A 19,613-nucleotide genomic window follows, 5' to 3' on the forward strand; every position below is an offset into this window, starting at 1 on the left:
TCCATTACTTTTTCTTTAGTCTCAGAACAGAAGAAGAAAATTCAACCGTTGGTAAATAAAAGATTTTAACGAAGGAGAGCATAATGCAACTCCTGGCGTATATTATATACACATCCCTTCAGTAGCCTTTATCATCATCAACAATTACAGGTTGCAATAATTTGAATTCATGGGAGGGGCATGAAAGAGTGAGACTCTGATATAGAAACGACTACAAAGTAACAGATATTGCCAGTACATGAGAAAACATGCAGATGTCTTAACAAGGCAAATCCATTATTCAGTCCCCATAAGTGACACGACTCATTATTCAAATATAAACCTACTCTCCTGCCATACCCCTTTCCTTCCCTTCTACATTCATGTCAACACTTTCTACATTATCTGCTGTCATTCATTATATGTACGGGGGGCTTTGCCTCAAGTCTTAAGTCTTAACCCCAGGTTGACGACGACCCTATCAACTGAGCGGGGCGTGTCCATCCCCAACTATCTGAAATACCTTAAAGAGTACCCGTCTTTAAAATAAAACGGGTCCCTCGAGGATACGTATGCACGCACTTGTTAGTCAAAAGCCATTACCCTACCACTATTACCTTGGCTGTTGATCTGAGCTGGCTGGAGCAGAGGTCACACTGGGTCCTGCACCATTTTCAAGTGGTGGGGGGATGCCCCATCTACCCTCTGATTCCAAAGGCTCCAGAACATGGACTCCACCGTCAGTCAATCCCACTGCAAACTGATTAGGCTCAGATGGATGGCCCGCAACCACGAGTGGATATACCCTCATGCTGATCAAATAATTTCATAAGTCAGATAGGAAAATAGAGCAAATGAATTTCTTACTTTGCCTTTGCATAGCGAGGGATAATAAAGCAGACCTGGGATTAGACGGCAAATAGGCAGAAGGATTAATCTTACACCTCAACCTGAGTGTTGCAGCAGTGAGAACACTTAAACTTCCATCTTCAAAGCTTATAAAGATTGACTGACTATCACAAGAATATGTGGCATCTGTGATTGAGCTACTCGGTTCTCGGGGAACCCACTGCCATAAACCAGATAAATGAATATAAGTACATGAACTTTTAATACAAGGATTACAAAAAAGTGATTCTGAGAACAGGAGAATTATGTTTTGCCCTGCAAAATGAAGGTTCATATTCAAGCATGCACATAATTGCAAATAGGATCAGAGTGTTCGAATGCATGGCGACTCAAGGATCAGGCCCTTCTATCATCATCACATCAATAATATGAAACCAAATATTAGTCATTGTTCTCCACATTTTTATGTTTGAGAAGTAGTTTGTAATAAATACATATAAAGCGACACACCTGCATAAGGCATTCTAGCCTTGGTGCTTCATATATAGCTATCTGTGTTTCATGGACAACCAACACATGGGTCTGATTTTGGTGAAATTGAACACGGGTCTGTGTATTTGGTGCCGGCACTCGCCCATTTGGAATCTGCAAGAATTTACTGGTCTGCTTCTCCCACGCATCTGTGCTCCAGACACACAACTGGAGAACAAGAAGAAAATATTATTATGAATGTCTAATATGCCATTTTTTTTTCTTCATATCACTCCCACGTTCAGGTACATGGATGTACACATAAAAATTGCAGTAGCTCTCATTTCTGGTGAGAACCTAAAAATCCAGCTTATCCATGAAAAAGAGATGTAAAAATAGCAATAATTCATCTTTAATAGCATAAGTCAGATTATCATGGCTTTCTCAAGCAGCAGCGAAGCACCCAAAAGAAAACAAATAAGAAGAAAGAGATTCCTGCAATGACAACATAAGGGGAACCATAGTACTATGCTTAAATTAAATTAGTTTTCAACTGATCAAAACTCTGATCCCAAAACCCTTATTCCTACCATTGATTAATATACAATATTGAAATTTTAATCTGGTTTTATTGCCCAAGCAATTAGAAAAAGGGGAAAAGTATAATATATGCCATCAACTCCTTGAGTCAGTGGTGTAGGTGTACAAGAAAACATTCACAGAACCAGACACTTCTCCCTCCAGTTTGGCTATTTCAGTTGAGAAAAATGCATGAATTTTCAAGACAAATCAAAAGCTCTGAAACTACAGGATTTGATGTAAAGTATTTTCGTCACATAAATTCATATATCCGCAATTATGTGTCAGAGGGGGCGGGGGGTGGTGAAGAGAATGATACAACATACCTGAGCATCAGCTCCCGATGATACTAACACATTTAGAACATTAGAGAAAGCAAGGCCAGTTACTTTCTTCTGATGACCTTTGAGCTTGCTTTTGACCTGTTCATTTTAGTAATTTCAATTTAAAATCTCAAATTTAGTAATTTCTTTAAATCAAAAAACTATAGGTCTCAGTTCAGGCTAAGACCTCATCAACCCGGACATTGTAGATTTGAATTGAAGAATCCTCCATGCCTATGGCTATAATGTTATTATCTTGCGGATGGAAGGCAAGAAATGTCGCTGCTGGTGGGGGGGGCATGAATGTTGTCATCGTCTGCAAAATGGAAAATAGAAAATTTACATTTACATGCAGAAAAATGAATACAAAACCATCCAGCAAGCACACCATCATCATAAGCAATTGAACCCAGAGAAAGGTACAAGTGTGTGTGAAATGCCTCTACCTTGAAAGTCATCATATTGAATAAAGAAATTTTTCCTCCAGATGCTGACATGACATAAGAATCATTCTTAGAAAGTGCAAAGCATGGAACAGCATCCTCAAGATTTGTCTCACTAATGTCATTAGTCATTAATATTCCACTAGAAGGTTGCCATAACTGGGGAGATACACTAGTACATGCCTACAAGAGGCAAAACATTAGTAAAGAGAAACATCATTGGAAGTAGCAAAACCATAGAAACCGCTGCCTCCAGAACAGAAGAAGCAATACCTTTCCTGTTGGGTTCCGCTCATTCCTCTGCCATTTCCAGAGTTTGTGCACAGCATTATAAGTCAATACCAATATGGCACTTCCTGAGTTTGTATAAATTAACCTAATAATCTGAGATAAAAAAATAGTTGTTAGAGCTCTAGGAGATGAAGTAAAATACCAAGTGTAAGCAAATCCTACTACAAGTTGAATCAGAAAATGATAAATACTAGGGAGGGGTTTTGTAAAGTGTTACCAGGAGTAGAAATAAAACAAGAAGATCCACATAAAATTTAAAGCATTATGAGATAAAACAGAACTTAAAACACATACTAGTTAGCATTTTATGAGGCTACTGCAAAAGCAGATAAATCCATGCTAATCAGCCAGCTGATGGCCACCTCATAATTCAAGTTCAAAGAGCACATCTAAGGAAAAGTTTTAGGCCATTCATAAAGGGCCGTGGGCAAAAATACGAGATATTATAGCTACAACAACCATTTATCCTAACTGCTCATTTATTTCAATTGTTGTTGAATCCACTCTACTCTCATCGAACTGGTGAAATTTAAGTGTCATTAGTGAAGATTTAACCATGTTGCAATCATTTCCAAGTAATTTCTATCAAACCAGTACAATTTTCAGGATTTTAAGACATTGAGAAGATCACTTGAACTGAATTGTTTAATTAAGAACCTAGAATCATGTATGCATGATTGATTTTATTTTGCAATTGTACTGAAAGATTGAGTAAAATTTTTCATTCTGAGTTGCCACCACACCAAGGTTACTTTAGTATAAACTTCACAGTAGAATAGTTCTTGATGAGTTGAGGGTTTCAAATTTCTGCCAACTGTTCACTTATCAAAAGTTCTGTCCCAATGGACTCCCTCAACCTCTTATTGCACCCCCTTCTTGTAAAAATCCACACAATCTCAGGGAAGTGTAGTTGTTTCACTGCACATTATAATACAAGTGTTTGGAAGCAGATTTGTGCAATTTTGGGGAAAAAAAAAAAGGTTATTATTTCTCCATTGGTCTCCATTAATCAAACTTTTTACTATGGTGGTCACTAATGTGATAATTTCGCACTTGATGGAATTATCTTCATCATTCTATGAAGCTGTAATTTATTTTTGTGACCTTCTAACTTCTAATGTTGTTTTTGGGATTTGCTACTTATGGACCCTGGATTGCCAAGAGTTAAATTTTGACAGGATTGTTGATAATGTGAAACAATTTGGAAATGGCCCCATTGAAATTTAAAGAGCTTGAAAGCTAGGGTGTAACTTTAAGAATTCCACTCCTATCCAGTCAGTTAAACTTTATATAAATTTTGGTCTCCATAGCCGGACTTTGAAAGCTGGTTTTTTGCTAAATTAGAGGGGGTGAGGGTGGGGTGTGTGGTAGTTAATCTTTCATAAGAACATAAGACAAATCTTAACTCAATGGAAAATTTCAAGAAATATATATATATAAGGTGACTACAGGCCTTGCTGCTCTCTAATAAAATGCACAAATTAAAGAAAGAAATTTGTAAGTTGAGAAGTATAAGGATCAAAGAGAAGGTGTCTCACTTATTGGAAGAAAGTAGTATGCTGTAAATGAAAGCAACAAGGACCATAGTTGCTGACTTCATTCCATTCCAACTACTTGGATTTACAATCAATTTCACAAATTTTATACTAATTATTTGGGCCCCATCACACATTCTACCATCCAGAGTTATGTAATAAATGCTCTACCTAATTCTAGTGTCATTGAACATCCAGAATTATTTAAGAAATCATCATTAACATACTACCATAACCAAGATGTATCAGTTCTTCCCTAACAACAAACTTAGAGCCCTTTCTCATGTGTGTCATATAGAAAATACAATGACTTCCCCTTTTACCTTCTCCAATTTAGTAGTCAGACTGGCAATAATGAAACTTAACAGCTGGTTTGCATTTCATTCTTATTCTTAAGAAGTAGCCATCAAGGATTAGCTGATCCATGATTTTTACAGCATGTTTTTCATTCCTTTCGTTTGTTTTTAGAAATATATCTGCTTACTTATAAAACTTTCATTCCCACCCTTTTTGTTTGTTTCTACAAACATATTGATCAAATTCAAAATGTGACATTGACACTCATTCCATAGAAGATAATATAAAGGACAGGCATTTCAATGCACCAACTTCAACACAGTGTGTAAAACAATGGGTACATACCCTTACTGCCAATAAGGTATCAGGAAGCCTCAGGGAGTGAATTTGGGATGGTTCATTGATTTCAGTCAGCTTCCAAACCTTAGACTTATCTGAATCATCAAGGATTCTAGGTTTAACATCAGGCATACTTCGGCTATCTCCATTCTGCACAAAAATTCAACAAGTAAATTATCGGATCAACAAGTATTATGGTAAATATTAGTTGAAGACTCAGAACAAATTTTTAACACATCAGTGGGCACATCATGTACAATTGTATAAAATGGCTCCACCAACTAAAATGACAATGTATATAAAATAATTAAATAAAATTCAAACAGTACAATTGTATAAACTGGCTCCACCAACTAAAATGATAAGGTATATAAAATAATTAAATAAAAGCCAAACATTCTTGCAAAAGAGTATTCTAGCTATCCACCAATTACAGGCATCAATTCTCACCAGTCCAACCATTGCTGGAACTATTGCACTTCTATCCCCAATGCTTGTTCCGGCAGCCGAGCTGGAAGCACCATATGTGCCCATTACAGGTCCCTGCATTATAAGGGGTGCATTAGCAAGCACAGTCAATTAAAGTCACCCAAGAAAATCCAAAAGTCAGCTCACTTTAGCAACTGTTCCAGATGCAGATCTTGAAGCATCATGTGCACGACTTTCAATCAATCGAACAAGCTGAACCCCATCCGCATTAGCAAGTATTTTAATCCCATTTTCATTTGTGGAGACAGCCAACAGTGTCCCTTCCTTATTAAACCGAATGCAAGGAGAAGCCTGGAAAAAAAGGTCAACATAAGAATCACTCTATGAGAAGGGCTGCTCCAGAAACAGCAATTAGATCAAGAAGATAGCCCTGTAAAGCGATTACCGGTAATCCACCATCTGCATCAGTGCTCATCAACATGCCAATATTGTCCATATCCCAGAATTTTATCAAGTACTCATCACCAGCAACCAAGAATCGGTTCTTAGTCGTATCAAACTGCACAACTCCTACAGACCGCTTCCCGAGGCCATGGTATGTCCGCTTGACAGCCCCTTCACTTTCATTCCATTCAACTATGTATGATTCTCCTTCTTTATTAGTTCCACATGAGAACAGCCTACAAGTTATCCACACATTCAAGGAAAGATGGTAAGAATGTAAGAAATCAACCCATCATTCTGGAGTGTTAAAGGAACAAGAAAAATGGGAGGAACAGTGTACATCATATTGTACCTTGTCCCATCAGAACTATAGGCCATCATTGTGCAGGAATGACCTGGTGCATCGTAGTCAACTCTTGAACCCAAGTTATCATATAACCATGCCTTAATCTTTCCATCTATAGCTGTTGAAAAGATGAACTGAAGGAGAGAAGAACACCTTTAGTGATTTGAAACCATATTTGAGAGTTCGGGATAATGTCTAAGGACACAAACATATTTTACACTTCTCAAATTTTCAATTTCACAAACCACAGAAAAATTCACAAGTCAGTAGAAAAGTGCAACTTGTAGGGTAGTTTATTCCAACAATTATTTGCAAAGCATTCATGAAAAATCAAAGAGAACTTCAAATATTTTACACTTCTCAAATTCTCAATTTCACAAAACCACAGAAAAATTCACAAGTCGGTAGAAAAGTGCAATTTGTAGGATAGTTTATTCCAACAATTATTTGCAAAGCAATTGTGAAAAATCAAAGAGAACTTCAATTTGGAATAATCTAAGGATTTTACACATATTTTACATTTCTCATATTTTCAAACTGACAAATCATAGAACAATCCAAAATGGTCTGTAGAGAGAACTGCAATTTGTAGTGTAATTTATTCCAACAAACATTTTGCAAAGTATTCATGAAAAATCAAATAGTGTTAAGTACCAGATACACCAAGGTGAAGTCCTTGATATGTAAAAATGAAACATGAAGTTTTAGTAAAAATATGAAGTTTTAGTTAAAATATGAAATAGAAGGTAAGAGAAAGAGGTAAGGAAAAAAAAGAAACTTTCTGCTTTAACTTTCCTTGTTAAATCCTTACTTAGGTTCTTCCACGGGGTGATTGCCATGGCTTAGTCTGTGACATTTGCACCAAAAAATTTCAAGGCATAACTGCTAAGGTGAGCCTTAAATCATTTTTTTAGGGTGCAAACTGGGGGTTCAGCTAACATGGTGAAATTACATGAAATTCATACCTGAATGTTTTCTTTGTAATGTGGGCACACAGAGTAAACAGGTGCCTCATGACCATCAAAAGTGTACTGCTTGGAACCGGTGACAACATCCCAAACCTGCACATGCACAAGATTATATAATTGCAGTCCATAGCATCATCTTACCTACAATGATAAATGCCAAACAAAGCACACCTTAATTGTCTTGTCCTCCCCACAAGTGATGATGCACAACTGTTTGTTAGGTTGAGAGAAAGCAAGATCACTAACATTACCAATATGAGCTTCAATCTGAAAGAATTCCATGGCAGAAATCCAATCAACATTTGTATAGAGAAACCCATACAAGGGAGATGAGTATTTTGGGATATAAAATACAAACAAGAGATAATATTTAGATGATTCCCAAAAGTTTCATATATAACACAAACCTCCAAGTGGTTCCGTAAATCATCACCACCATAATAAGAAAATATGTGAACGATGTGCTTGGAGTAGGCAACACCTGAAGCAGAGGTTGAAATGTTCATAAGTAACATCCAGAAGCGCATAAAGAAAACAGTCCACAGATACGCAAAATAAAAACATTTTCTCTTTCTTTGAAAAATAAAAAGAGTGTCTTAACTTAGAATGTTGAAGAGAAAAAGAAAAACGAAGAAAAAATGTTCAGAAAGTAAATCACAGATGACCAATAAAATGAGCAAAGTAAATTCCCTAATCCATACCACAAATGCTGCCATCGGGGCTCCATGTCACACGGTTTACTGATGCAGCAGATTCATTGGCCAAAGAAGTCTTTTACATGATACAGAAACAGAGTAAACTTATGGTTGGTCCTGTAGCACATGAATAAATATCCCAAGGAAAAAATTTTCCTGGACAGAACTCATACCTGCAGAGTCACTGAACATGATCCCAGATCCCAAACCTTGAAATTTTTCAAAACAAGCCTGGCCCCTCCACCTACTTCCCATATTGTGATATCACCAATATTTGTCCCAACTGAAACAGGAAAACATATGCAATTATTTGCACATCAAAAAGCAGACTGGAACGGAGTATTTAATGGATTAGACTTTGACCCAAAACAACAAGACTTCAAGCAAGAGAAGATATATGGATAATTAGGCAGCAAAAGCTAACCAAGAAGCAGAGTGTGCTGTATTGGATGAAAATCCATGCTCCTAACAGCAGAACCCTGAGCTAATTTCCCAACAACAGTCTTGGGCAAGTCATTGGAAGAGTATAACGTATGGGTATGGCTCTGTCCAGGGTATGAAATTGGCAAAATATTAACAGGCATGTTATTGGCCTGCAAAAGATATCCCCATGTAAAATAAAAATAAATTAATAATCTGTCCACAAGAGAAGAAATCTGAATTTAGAAATAAATACAATAGAAAGTAGTAAAAGAATTGAGACTATCACCAACATCTGAAATACAGGAGCAACATAATTGATATTGTTGAATATAATGAATTTATAGTGTACAATCTTTCCTTTTTAATATAGGTCACATGTATGGTAGTTAGGACTCCTAGCCTTGTATATATATATTTTCTCAATTGTAAGTAGACACAATGAATGAGAATCAATGTTTTCTTCTCTCTCTCTCTTAACATGGTATCAGAGTCAAAGGAGAAAACCTAATTCTTTCCAGTTTCCCCGTGTCATCAATTCCGGGAAACTTTCCTGTGACCGTGTTTCATTCCGGTCACCTTCCCCAGACCCCAAAGCTTTCCGGTCGGTCGAATCGTCATCAGAAAACGCTTTCCGGCCGGTCAAATCGTCATCAGAAAACATTCACCGCCGGCGACTTTTCCGGCGAACTTTTCCCACACCGCAAGGAGCGCCTGGAGGAGATCTCCAATTTTTCCCAAAGCACCAGAGCCAGAAAACCACCCACGCGCCGGCCAAGCGCGTTTTTCCGGCCGGCGACTGCATCTCAAGCGCCGGCGCGTGAGGGCACGTGAGCCACTTTCCGGCGACGCACTTCCTCATCCAGCCTCGCCTGACGCTGACTAGCCACCCTTCATACCTGTTTCTGCCATCCGAGCCCTGCACATGCCTCTTTTGGGGTTCTTTTGCCTCCGTCGGCCCTCCGATTCCTTCGGCTATTTTTTCTCAACCCCAATCCCTGCACGTGCCTTGGGAAGTGTTCTTCTACCTTTCCGGTGGTGCCACAGTTGTTTTTCTTTTCCATTTGGTCTCTCACACGGGCGATTCTTCGGTTTTTCCTTCTTCAGCCGCACCTGAAGCCATATTAGGGCTCTCTTCGATCCAAATATACTTCATTCTCCAGATAAGTGGATATGGCTACTAAAACTTCCATTTTTTCTTCTGTCATATCTGGATCTCCTATGATTACTTCGGAGAAATTGGTTGGCAGTGAAAATTATCTTTCTTGGTCTGCCTCTGTTGAACTTTGGTTTATGGGACAAGGATATGAGGATCACTTGGTTACACAGGAGGCAGATATCCCTGAGGTTGAGCGCCTACAGTGGAGAAAGATAGATGCCCAGTTATGTAGTGTATTATGGCAATCCGTTGATCCCAAGATCCTTCTTCATCTTCGGGCCTACAAAACTTGTTTTAAATTTTGAACTCAGGCCAAAGGATCATACACGAATGATATCCAGCGTCTTTATAAGGTGGCTTCTGCTATTGTCCATATCAACCAACAGGACTTGGATCTATCTACTTATATTGGTCAGATTGCCTCTCTTAAGGAGGAGTTCTTGACTGTGATGCCTCTTACTCCTGATGTTGGGGTTCAACAAACACAGCTTGATAAGTTCTTCATGGTCCTTACTCTTATTGGCCTCCGCCCGGATCTTGAGCCTGTCCGCAATCAAATTCTTGGTAGTTCATCAGTTCCGTCCTTGGATGATGTGTTTGCTCGCCTCCTTCGTATCTCGTCCACTCAGACTTTGCCATCTGATAGCATTTCAGATTCTTCTGTGTTAGTTTCTCACACTATCTCTCGAGGAGGACGCAGTGGTAACCGAGGTAGAGGCCAACGTCCTCATTGCACTTATTGCAATAAACTTGGCCACACTTGCGATCGTTGCTATCAGTTACATGGACGGCCTCCTCGCACTGCCCATGTGGCCCAGTCCTCTGATTCTCAGCTGCCTCAGCCTCCAAGCTCCTCCGCATCTCAAGCATCTCAGGCTTCTGTTGCCTCTGTTGCCAAGCCTGGTAATGCTTCTGCCTGCCTTACCCACACATCTTCTCTTGGACCCTGGATTCTAGATTCTGGAGCTTCTGATCACCTATCTGGTAATAAGGATCTTTTCTCCTCTATTACTACTACCTCTGATTTATCTCCTCGAGCATGGTTTGGCCGTTTTAGTTCTGTTGTTCAAGAGTTTGGCATGCTTTGCAATACAGTAGACCATTCAGTTTTCTATCATCATAACTCCTTGGGGCGGTGTATTTATCTGGTTGTTTATGTGGACGACATCGTCATTACAGGCAGTGATCAGGATGGTATTCAAAAACTAAAGCAACATCTTTTTACCCACTTTCAGACCAAAGACTTGGGGAAACTCAAGTATTTCTTGGGAATTGAGATAGCTCAATCCAGTTCCGGTGTGGTCCTTTCCCAAAGGAAGTATGCTTTAGACATCCTGGAAGAAACTGGTATGTTAGACTGTAAACCGATAGACACACCTATGGATCCGAATGTCAAACTTGTACCAGGACAGGGGGAGCCTTTAGGAGACCCTGGGAGATATCGACGGCTCGTAGGTAAATTGAACTATTTCACCATTTCACCATTACTCGTCCAGACATTTCTTTTCCTGTGAGTGTTGTTAATCAATTCCTACAGTCACCATGTGATAGCCATTGGGATGCCGTAATCCGCATTCTTCGATATATCAAAAGTACACCAGGCCAAGGTGTGTTGTACGAGAACAGAAGCCATACTCAGGTTGTTGGTTACACAGATGCAAATTAGGCTGGCTCACCCACAGATAGACGTTCCACTTCAGGGTACTGTGTTTTTATTGGAGGTAATCTAATATCTTGGAAGAGTAAGAAACAAGATGTAGTGGCCAGATCTAGTGCTGAAGCTGAGTATCGAGCTATGGCTTTGGCAACATGTGAACTCATATGGTTGAGACATCTTCTTCGAGAGTTGAGATTTAGAAAGGATGAACAGATGAAACTCATCTGTGATAACCAGGCCGCATTACATATTGCATCCAATCCAGTCTTTCATGAAAGGACCAAACATATTGAAGTTGACTGTCACTTCATTAGAGAGAAGATCGCATCAGGATGTGTTGCTACAAGTTTTGTTAATTCAAATGATCAACTAGCAGACATCTTCACTAAATCTCTCAGAGGTCCTAGGATTAAATACATTTGTAACAAGCTTGGTGCATATGACGTATATGCTCCAGCTTGAGGGGGAGTGTACAATTTTCTCAATTGTAGTGTACAATCTTTATAGTGTACAATCTTTCCTTTTTAATATAGGTCACATGTATGGTAGTTAAGACTCCTAGCCTTGTATATATATATTTTCTCAATTGTAAGTAGATACAATGAATGAGAATCAAGGTTTTCTTCTCTCTCTCTCTCTTAACAGATATCATTATAAGCACCAGTTTGATCCTGACTAATTAAACAAGACACCAAAGTTCCTAAAATCCAAAATACCACTGAACTTAGAATTGTTTATAGTTGCATGGAGATAACATTTCCAAAACGCCAAATCTTTAACAATAAAAAGCAAAAGTTTGAATTGAGTATCTAGTACCTCATCTGATATTCCAAAGGGCCTTGATCTCTTTAGCATATGTTCAGAATCTGCTGTTTGATAATCCATGGCCAGATTATTATTGGTGGAAGGAGTCCTAGGATGCTTTAGCATAGATGCTATAACAAACAAATTCAAAGAGGATGATAAGAGTAAGTTGCAAAAAGAAGTTGGAACCAAAAAATATCTTATGTGAGATGGTAGCAGGTCATGTTGATTCTATGGGGAAAAAATCCTCATTCAAATGAACATCAACTACAGGCAACCAGAGCAACCATGAGGCATTAGACAAACCAGGTTCGACAATTTATAGAAAAGAAATATCCATTGAACAAGAAGAAAAAGGCAAAAATGAGGTCTCTTCTATAGCAAAGATGCAATTACCCTTAAAAGTACCACGCTGCAGAGAACAATAGAATTGGAGAAAACAAAAGAGTGAAAGAGATGGGAGAGAATAACAATAAAAAATCAACCAACTTAAACAAAGGAGGAGTCAACCCCTTAAACTACTTATTTATCTGAAAGCTAATAATATATCTCAAACAAATTAACAAAAATGCTAGAATATTTAACAAACCCTCCAAGTGCAAGCACAAGTATCAATCAGGGATGACTACTTACTATTGCAACAAAATGTGAACTTCAAAGCCTCAGTAACAATCAATCTCTTTTCTGAAAACATATAAAGGAACATCCTACGCATTCCATACTAATACTTAATGGCAATGCACCTTAATATGTTTAGGCCTATCTTCATAAGAGGTTCATTTCAAATTTAAACAGCCTCTTTACTATCACACCATGCTCATGGTCTGCTATCAAAGAACTTTCACAATTAACCTAACTCATGGTTGTACCACCCCCTGAACTGTGAACTTGAAAAGCAAAAAGTACGAAGTTCTATGCACTTCTATAGAAGTTGTGAATTTATTTTTTTATTTTTTTATTTTTTTATTTTTGATAGGTAAAAAGGGAAAATTTGTGAATTTAATGTATTGAAAATAAATTATCATTCATGGAGAGAAATGAGGAGTTTCTTCCGTGTCAACATCCCAAAAAACTATCTTGCTCTTGTTATAAGGATGTAAACTAAATTTCAAATATCCAAGCTAATCTACCAAGTATTTTCTGCTAAGTATTAAGTATCATTTTTAAATAAAGAGACAATGACTTGTAAAGATTCATTTATTTGTATCACTTATGAATAGAAAGTGTCTCTTGAATACCAATTTTACTCATAAAATGAAATTAAAAAGAGTAAAAATTTTCAAATATATCTTATTCATAATCATTCCTCCATTTCCACTTCATTTATTTTGTATATTAGCATATGTCATGGGATTTCCGCTAGTCACATCAAACACTTCAAAAGTCATCCAAGTCCATATGGAAAAAAGTAAAGTATTTGAAATAAAATTGATTTTAATCACGGTTACCTGCATTACTAGGAACAGTTAAACCTAGAGGCCCAGCAGAAACTGTCTGGTGAGGCACAGAGGCCGGATTTGTCATCCATCCTGCGAGGGGAGGAGTGAGAGGTGTTGGTGCTGGTGCTGGTGCAGACTGAAAAGGCTGAAAAGAAAAATATGAAAACCAAAGTAAATTCTCCTGCAGATATCACTACCAAATCCCTCAGAACATAAAGCAGCGCTCCCTTTCACTTTTGACTTACACCATGAGCACCCAGAGGTGGAAAACCACCTACTTTAGGAATTGAACCCATTAAAGAACTAGTGGCAGGGGAAGGAGCCCGAGATCCATTTGGTTGCCCACAAGTATGGTCTGTAAAGAGAGTTTTTATGTCAGGATTTGGCCTGGGATTTTTGCAAAGCTGGTGCTGCCAATTTAAACTGCAAGGCAACAAGAAGAATAACAACACTTTCTAAGTTTGCAATAGCTCAATTTTCTCATTGAAGAAAAGTAAATAAATACTTAAATATCCTGTTCGAATTACCTCTGATTGATTAGTGTCCGCAGCCTTGAATTTTTTAAGCCAGGAAACTGAAGCTTATCACGGAAAAGAGGATTTGCCTCGATTAATTTTTTAAGCTCAAGAAGCATTATACCCCTAGCAGTCTTGGTGTCCCCATACTTGGATAGCTGTTCATTTTCCCTGAAACAGAAAACGTTTTACTCAGACTTCAAAGACATTGGCATATAACACATTACATTTTGTAACTCAAGAAAACCTTAAACATAAGTTTTTGTCCCTTTTTATTTTGATATCCTATGCCACTCATTTTCCAAATTATGGCAGGAGCAAAGAAACCAGTTTTTTTGCTGTCTTTTTTCAACTTTTTCTAGACACAGGTAATTTCATATTCTGAACTCCATGTAAGACGTTCCATGTGTACTAAAAAAGGATTTGATGCCCATTCCTATAGTTTGAACCTCTGGCACCTAAGATTTATTTGAGAGAATGAATCATCAGAAGAATCAATTATTCTATCAAATGAAGAAAAAAAAAACTGAATTGCATCACCATTTCCCAGGCAAGAATTGTCGTAAGGACAGAGTACCACACTCTGCTCAACCCACATTCACATCATAATAACCTCTATTTATTAATCTAAATTTCTTATCCTAACTTCCATTATACATACAACCTTCCTCCCTCTTCACAAGCTTACTTCTCTGCTGTAGGGATTACATACAATTTTACTCAAATTACTCATATTATTGATTAGTTGCATGTCAGAGATAAGGAATCAGAAGGTCCTACAGGAAACTTAAGTTATATTAGTTTCCCTAGTCTAGAAGAGGTGGAAGCATTAAGGAAAAAAGTAATAGAAATGAAAAAGGAGGAAAAAGATATATTTTCAAAGTGCTTCCATAAGGTGGTGTTGAATAAACAATTTTCCTAAAAGTTTAAGTTTATAAGATTTGAGCCCACAATGTTATATCATGCACTCCAACACCCTTCCTCATAGGTAATCTCTTTTTGGGCTTACACGTGGGCTTAATAAAGTAGGGAAATGAAGTAGCCTCTTTTGGGCTTAATAAAATTGAGGAAATAAGCATACAGCGAAATATGAACACAAGGTCTCCAATCAAGTGAGGCCTTAATACCATGTTAAACAACCAATTTTCCTAAACATTTAAGCTTGCAGGATTTGGTCACACGATGTATATCATACACTCTTTTAAGTGGAAAATTTAGGAAGAACTATACAACACTTTCCACATGTAATAGTATACTGGTCCACCCCATATTTTAAACATCAAGAACAAAAATTTCCTCTATGTGTACTTCATCAATCATTTTTCCTTTAAAAAAAAATAATAAACTTGCTTCATTTCATTTCCTTCCTTTCTCTTACTAAATACCATTCCCCCTTTTCTCGGTTCAGAGTGCAGCATTAATTTATCAATAACAACTCATTGCACAATTATTTCACAATGCAAATCCCATGATCCAACCAGCTTCATTCTAAAAGATTGTAGTCATGACACAATAAGTCCAATTCTTCTCTTGTGAGCTAAAAAGCATTAAATATACTGAACTGAACATAATTGATTGAGAACAAAAACTTGAAGAAAGTAGGAAGCACCTAGAACCTGCTTAGTGCAACTTCTCAGTTGTTTAATAGCAATTCTTTGATGCATAAACACCTAAAGGCTTATTAATTACACACTAGAGCACTTCCATAGAGAAGAAAATCAGGGCTAGAGCCAGGATGCTTCTGCAAATAGGATGCAGAAAGAGTTCATCTAAACTCAAAAAATATTTATATATAAGAACTATAGAGACCTACTCAAAGAGTTCCTTTAACAGAAGGTATATCTGCACCAAGTGGGCCCTTAGTCGCATTCTTCAGCGTTTATTTAATAGTAAATTGACTTCTATAGCAGAGAGAGAAGGGGGGTGAGGGGAAGAGAGGGAGAGGGAGAGGGCTAGAGAGAGAGAGAGGGAGAGAGAATTGTGGGCTTGTGACAGAGTAAACAATTTTAGGCATTCTCCAATAAATTATACTCCCCCTCTGCAAACAGAAGTGATCCATGCCCTGTACCCAAGTGTGTCCTAATTAGTAACAAATTAGTTAGACTGAGACATATTTCGTGTAATTTATTCAAACATGACGAGTACATGCTCTACATGCATGAAAGGAATACATGGCATAGATTCAACAGGGGGGTCTACTTTGCAAAATTACTCTTCTTTTATGTCATTTAAAATCACTTGTTATACTTTATAACGAAAAGAAGGTGGGACAACATTCAGAATGAAGAAATTGGGGTCCTTGCTTAATAATATAAAATACAACATAAGCATGAATAACAATTTGCCTAGATATTTCATCTTACCTAAAGTTTCCCAGAGTTAGGAGAAGTGTGATTTCCTTAAAAAGTTCCTCATTGAAAGTAGAAAAAGTTTTCAAGTCCTTCACAAGAATGTCCACAGCCTTAGCATGATCATGCCTGAAAGGGGGAAAAGAACCCAATAAAAAAAAAAAAAGCCATTATTCTCCTTATAAATTAATATCACACGTTAATCGTCAAAGTGCAATGGAAAATTAATAATGAAAAAAAAAAAAAAAAGCAACAACAATTTGATCAATCTTCTCACTTGTCTAGTGCTTCAAGGTATTTCTGCTTTCTAATTTCAAAGAAAATCTTCATGGAGTATCTGTTGTCGTCCACCTTTGTGAAGCCAGATAGATAATTCTCAACCTCATCCCATTCACCATTAGTGACACAATCCTCAAAATACCTCATATTGAAGAAGAACCCCGACTCTTTCTCCAACCTTCATTTGGCAAAGATAGAAAAGCCCAAAGAATTATTGAAATACAACTAGAAAAAATATATATACTTAAGATTTAAGCTCTATGTGGTTGCTGAAAATATTCAGATAAATGGAGCCAACAAACATCTCAACACCAACTGCCCCAAACCCAATCCAAAAATAAGAAATGACAAAATAAACCATCCATTCATCTGAGACCAATACAACTATTTCCCCTAGTTAAGGTTTTCTCAATAATCAAAGTTGACAAACAACCATCCAAATCCAAATACAGCAGAAATTCAAATATTTAACTCTATTTGGTCTGAGAATGCCTTATTTTTCGTCAAGACCAAGCACGATAAAACTTTTTCACTTGCCCAAAGCTAATATGAACATTCAAAATCTGTCCTTTCGTTTTCATCCTCTTTTCTTAGTTTTCTCAAATTAAAAAGAAAAAAAAAAAAACAAACAAACAAACAAACAAACGGAGAATTAAAAAATAAAATGCAAATCAACTCTTCTAGCTCCGTCTGGTTGCTGAGAAAATACAGGAAAAATATAAGAATCTCATTTTTTTTCTCACTTGAATCTAATATTTAAAAAAAAAAACAAAAACAAAAACAAAAAATGCACCTGATCAACCCAAACACAAGCACTCAACCGACTGGAGACAACCTTCTCCGTTCTCCAACTTAAAACATAATACTCAAGATTTCAAGATTTTCCACCCTTTTTTTCGCAACCAAACACCAATTAACTAACAAAAAATTCATAAAATGAAAAATCGCAATTAAATTCAAAAAGAAGAAGAAGAAGAAGAAAAAGGAGAAAAACGAATGAAGAACGAATTCCTTACCTGTGAACAGTGTCCTTGAATTTCTCTTCATCCAAGAACTGAAGTATCAGAAAAACAAGTTCTCTGCTCAGCGAAGACATCTTCGCCCGATCCAAACCGTCCAGAAAATCAAACCCTCACAGATCGATCAAAATTCCACTACAAAAACACTTGAAATTAGGGTTTCAATCCTAGAAAAGAAAAAATAAAAATCTCAGCCCACAGTCTCTCAAGCATCCAACAACATACATATCCTCATACTGAATTGTATAGGAAAATTGATATGAAATTCAAGAAAAAAACATGACCAAGAAAGCGGATTTCTGTGTAAACCTTTTTCTAGAGAGAGAAAACAGAGAAGGAGAGAGAGAAAGAGCGGTGAAGATTTGGAGAAGACGTGAACAACGACGAAAACAGACGGGTCGTCTTTTATAAATCCAAATGTTTTCTCTTTCCTTTTTCTCTCCTTAGAATTAGAATGGTGTGAGGACACCGCAGCACTGAGACACAGACACAAGCAAATTTCAATCATCTCCCCACCCGCCTCTTAGCGCGTGCCTTCACGAAAAAGAACGTGTCAGATTTTTACACTCTTTTTCAGTACGTGGTGGTCTCAGGAGAGTGACGCGTGGACAAAGGCGCAGTGGGATCTGTCTGTCCGGAAAGTGATGGGTCTCGAATTGAAAAGGAAACTGAGAAGTAGATGGAAATCTGATACGTAGAGTGTCTCTCGTGGAGTGATAAGTCATTGAAATATAAGGACGATGATAAGCCATTGTGCCTATCTCCGGCAGTAAGTAGCATGCTTTGAGAAGAAGCAACCACGAAAGAGAGGCTGCCTTTTTTAAGGCTTTATTTAGAAAAATAAAAAATTTAAAAAAAAATTAAAAGGTGATGTGACCAGTGACTTATGGAGGAAGCAAAATTTTCTGCTCTGTGACTAGGTTGCATCATTTTACGGTACACCCTACTTGAATTATTCATAATTCATAATTGAGCCATGATATAAGGTAAGTCAATGCCCATGGATTCTTTTGCTTTCATGATTCTTCTCATTGGAAATGCATTTAATTTAATAATATAGAAAATTTATTGATATTTAAATGTGAGATCAAACTTTCTTACTATCAATAGATGATTTGATAAGAAAAATTTACCATAACAATTCAATGTATTTAAACCAAAATCGGGTTTTTTTTTTTCGTTTTTTAGGTATTTAGGCACAATTTCACCCTATTTGTTTAAACTTGTTTTTAAAAACTGTTTTTAAATCAAAAATAAAAAATAATTTTTAAAAACAAGTTTCAGAGAATATGATAAAACAGACTCATGTTTTCGATTTTTTTATAAAAAAAAAATAGTGAAAATAATTTCTACTTATTTTCTAAAATTATTTTTTATTTTTAAAAATTGTTTTCAAAGAAAAATGGTAATACAATGTTATAAATTTTTAAAAATAGTTTTTTATAATCTCAAATCAATGGCTCAAATTTTTAATCTATCTTTCATTACAAGGATCCCACTATAATATTGAAAGATAATTTTTATAGATGGTGCTGTAGAGACATCTTTGATTCCATAGTTTTGAAACTAAGACTTATTTGTTTGTTCTCTTATACCTTCGTCCATGAGCCTAGATTTGGCTACACTCACTCACTAGTTGAGATGAAGAGTTTGATAGGTATTGCTTTCGCACCTTAGTATTTTCACACATCATATATAAGGTTAAAGAAAAAAAAGAATCATATATAAAAGAAGATCAATAGATAAAACATTTTTAACTGGAGATTGGTTTGTCTTTATATAGATACTGTTCAATTTAAATATCTTTATCAAACATTTACGGCTCATTCGGAGCCATTAAGATGAGTTGTCTATTATAAGCATTAAAAATTTTTATTCCTTCTACACTAGCCAGGTATAAGTTTTGACTCTTGTATCATATGCATAAACTATTATGTAATATTGTGCTAATATTACATGAGTAGCCTTCTTTAAACACTTCTAAT

The 19,613-nt window shown here is 36.8% G+C and overlaps 1 protein-coding gene across 1 annotated transcript; it reads right to left on the bottom strand.

Moving 5' to 3' along the window:
- Nucleotides 1-56: 56 nt before the first annotated feature.
- Nucleotides 57-18,047, bottom strand: LOC117922020 (topless-related protein 4). The gene is made up of 26 exons (XM_034839991.1): nt 17,938-18,047; nt 17,626-17,763; nt 16,608-16,787; nt 16,346-16,459; nt 13,995-14,153; nt 13,713-13,890; nt 13,477-13,612; nt 12,041-12,159; nt 8,413-8,581; nt 8,162-8,271; nt 7,995-8,064; nt 7,701-7,774; nt 7,465-7,560; nt 7,291-7,386; nt 6,332-6,459; nt 5,981-6,215; nt 5,722-5,886; nt 5,557-5,649; nt 5,113-5,256; nt 2,918-3,028; nt 2,648-2,827; nt 2,389-2,517; nt 2,205-2,300; nt 1,339-1,527; nt 882-1,048; nt 57-791 (listed from the first exon to the last, which is right to left on the bottom strand). Exons 2-26 carry the CDS (start codon nt 17,703-17,705, stop codon nt 593-595), a joined length of 3,417 nt encoding a protein of 1,138 aa, XP_034695882.1. The 5' UTR covers nt 17,706-17,763; nt 17,938-18,047; the 3' UTR covers nt 57-592.
- Between the last annotated feature and the right edge of the window lie 1,566 nt (nt 18,048-19,613).

The sequence above is a fragment of the Vitis riparia genome, chromosome 9 (assembly GCF_004353265.1).
Source record: "Vitis riparia cultivar Riparia Gloire de Montpellier isolate 1030 chromosome 9, EGFV_Vit.rip_1.0, whole genome shotgun sequence".
NCBI classification, from domain to species: Eukaryota; Viridiplantae; Streptophyta; class Magnoliopsida; order Vitales; family Vitaceae; genus Vitis; species Vitis riparia.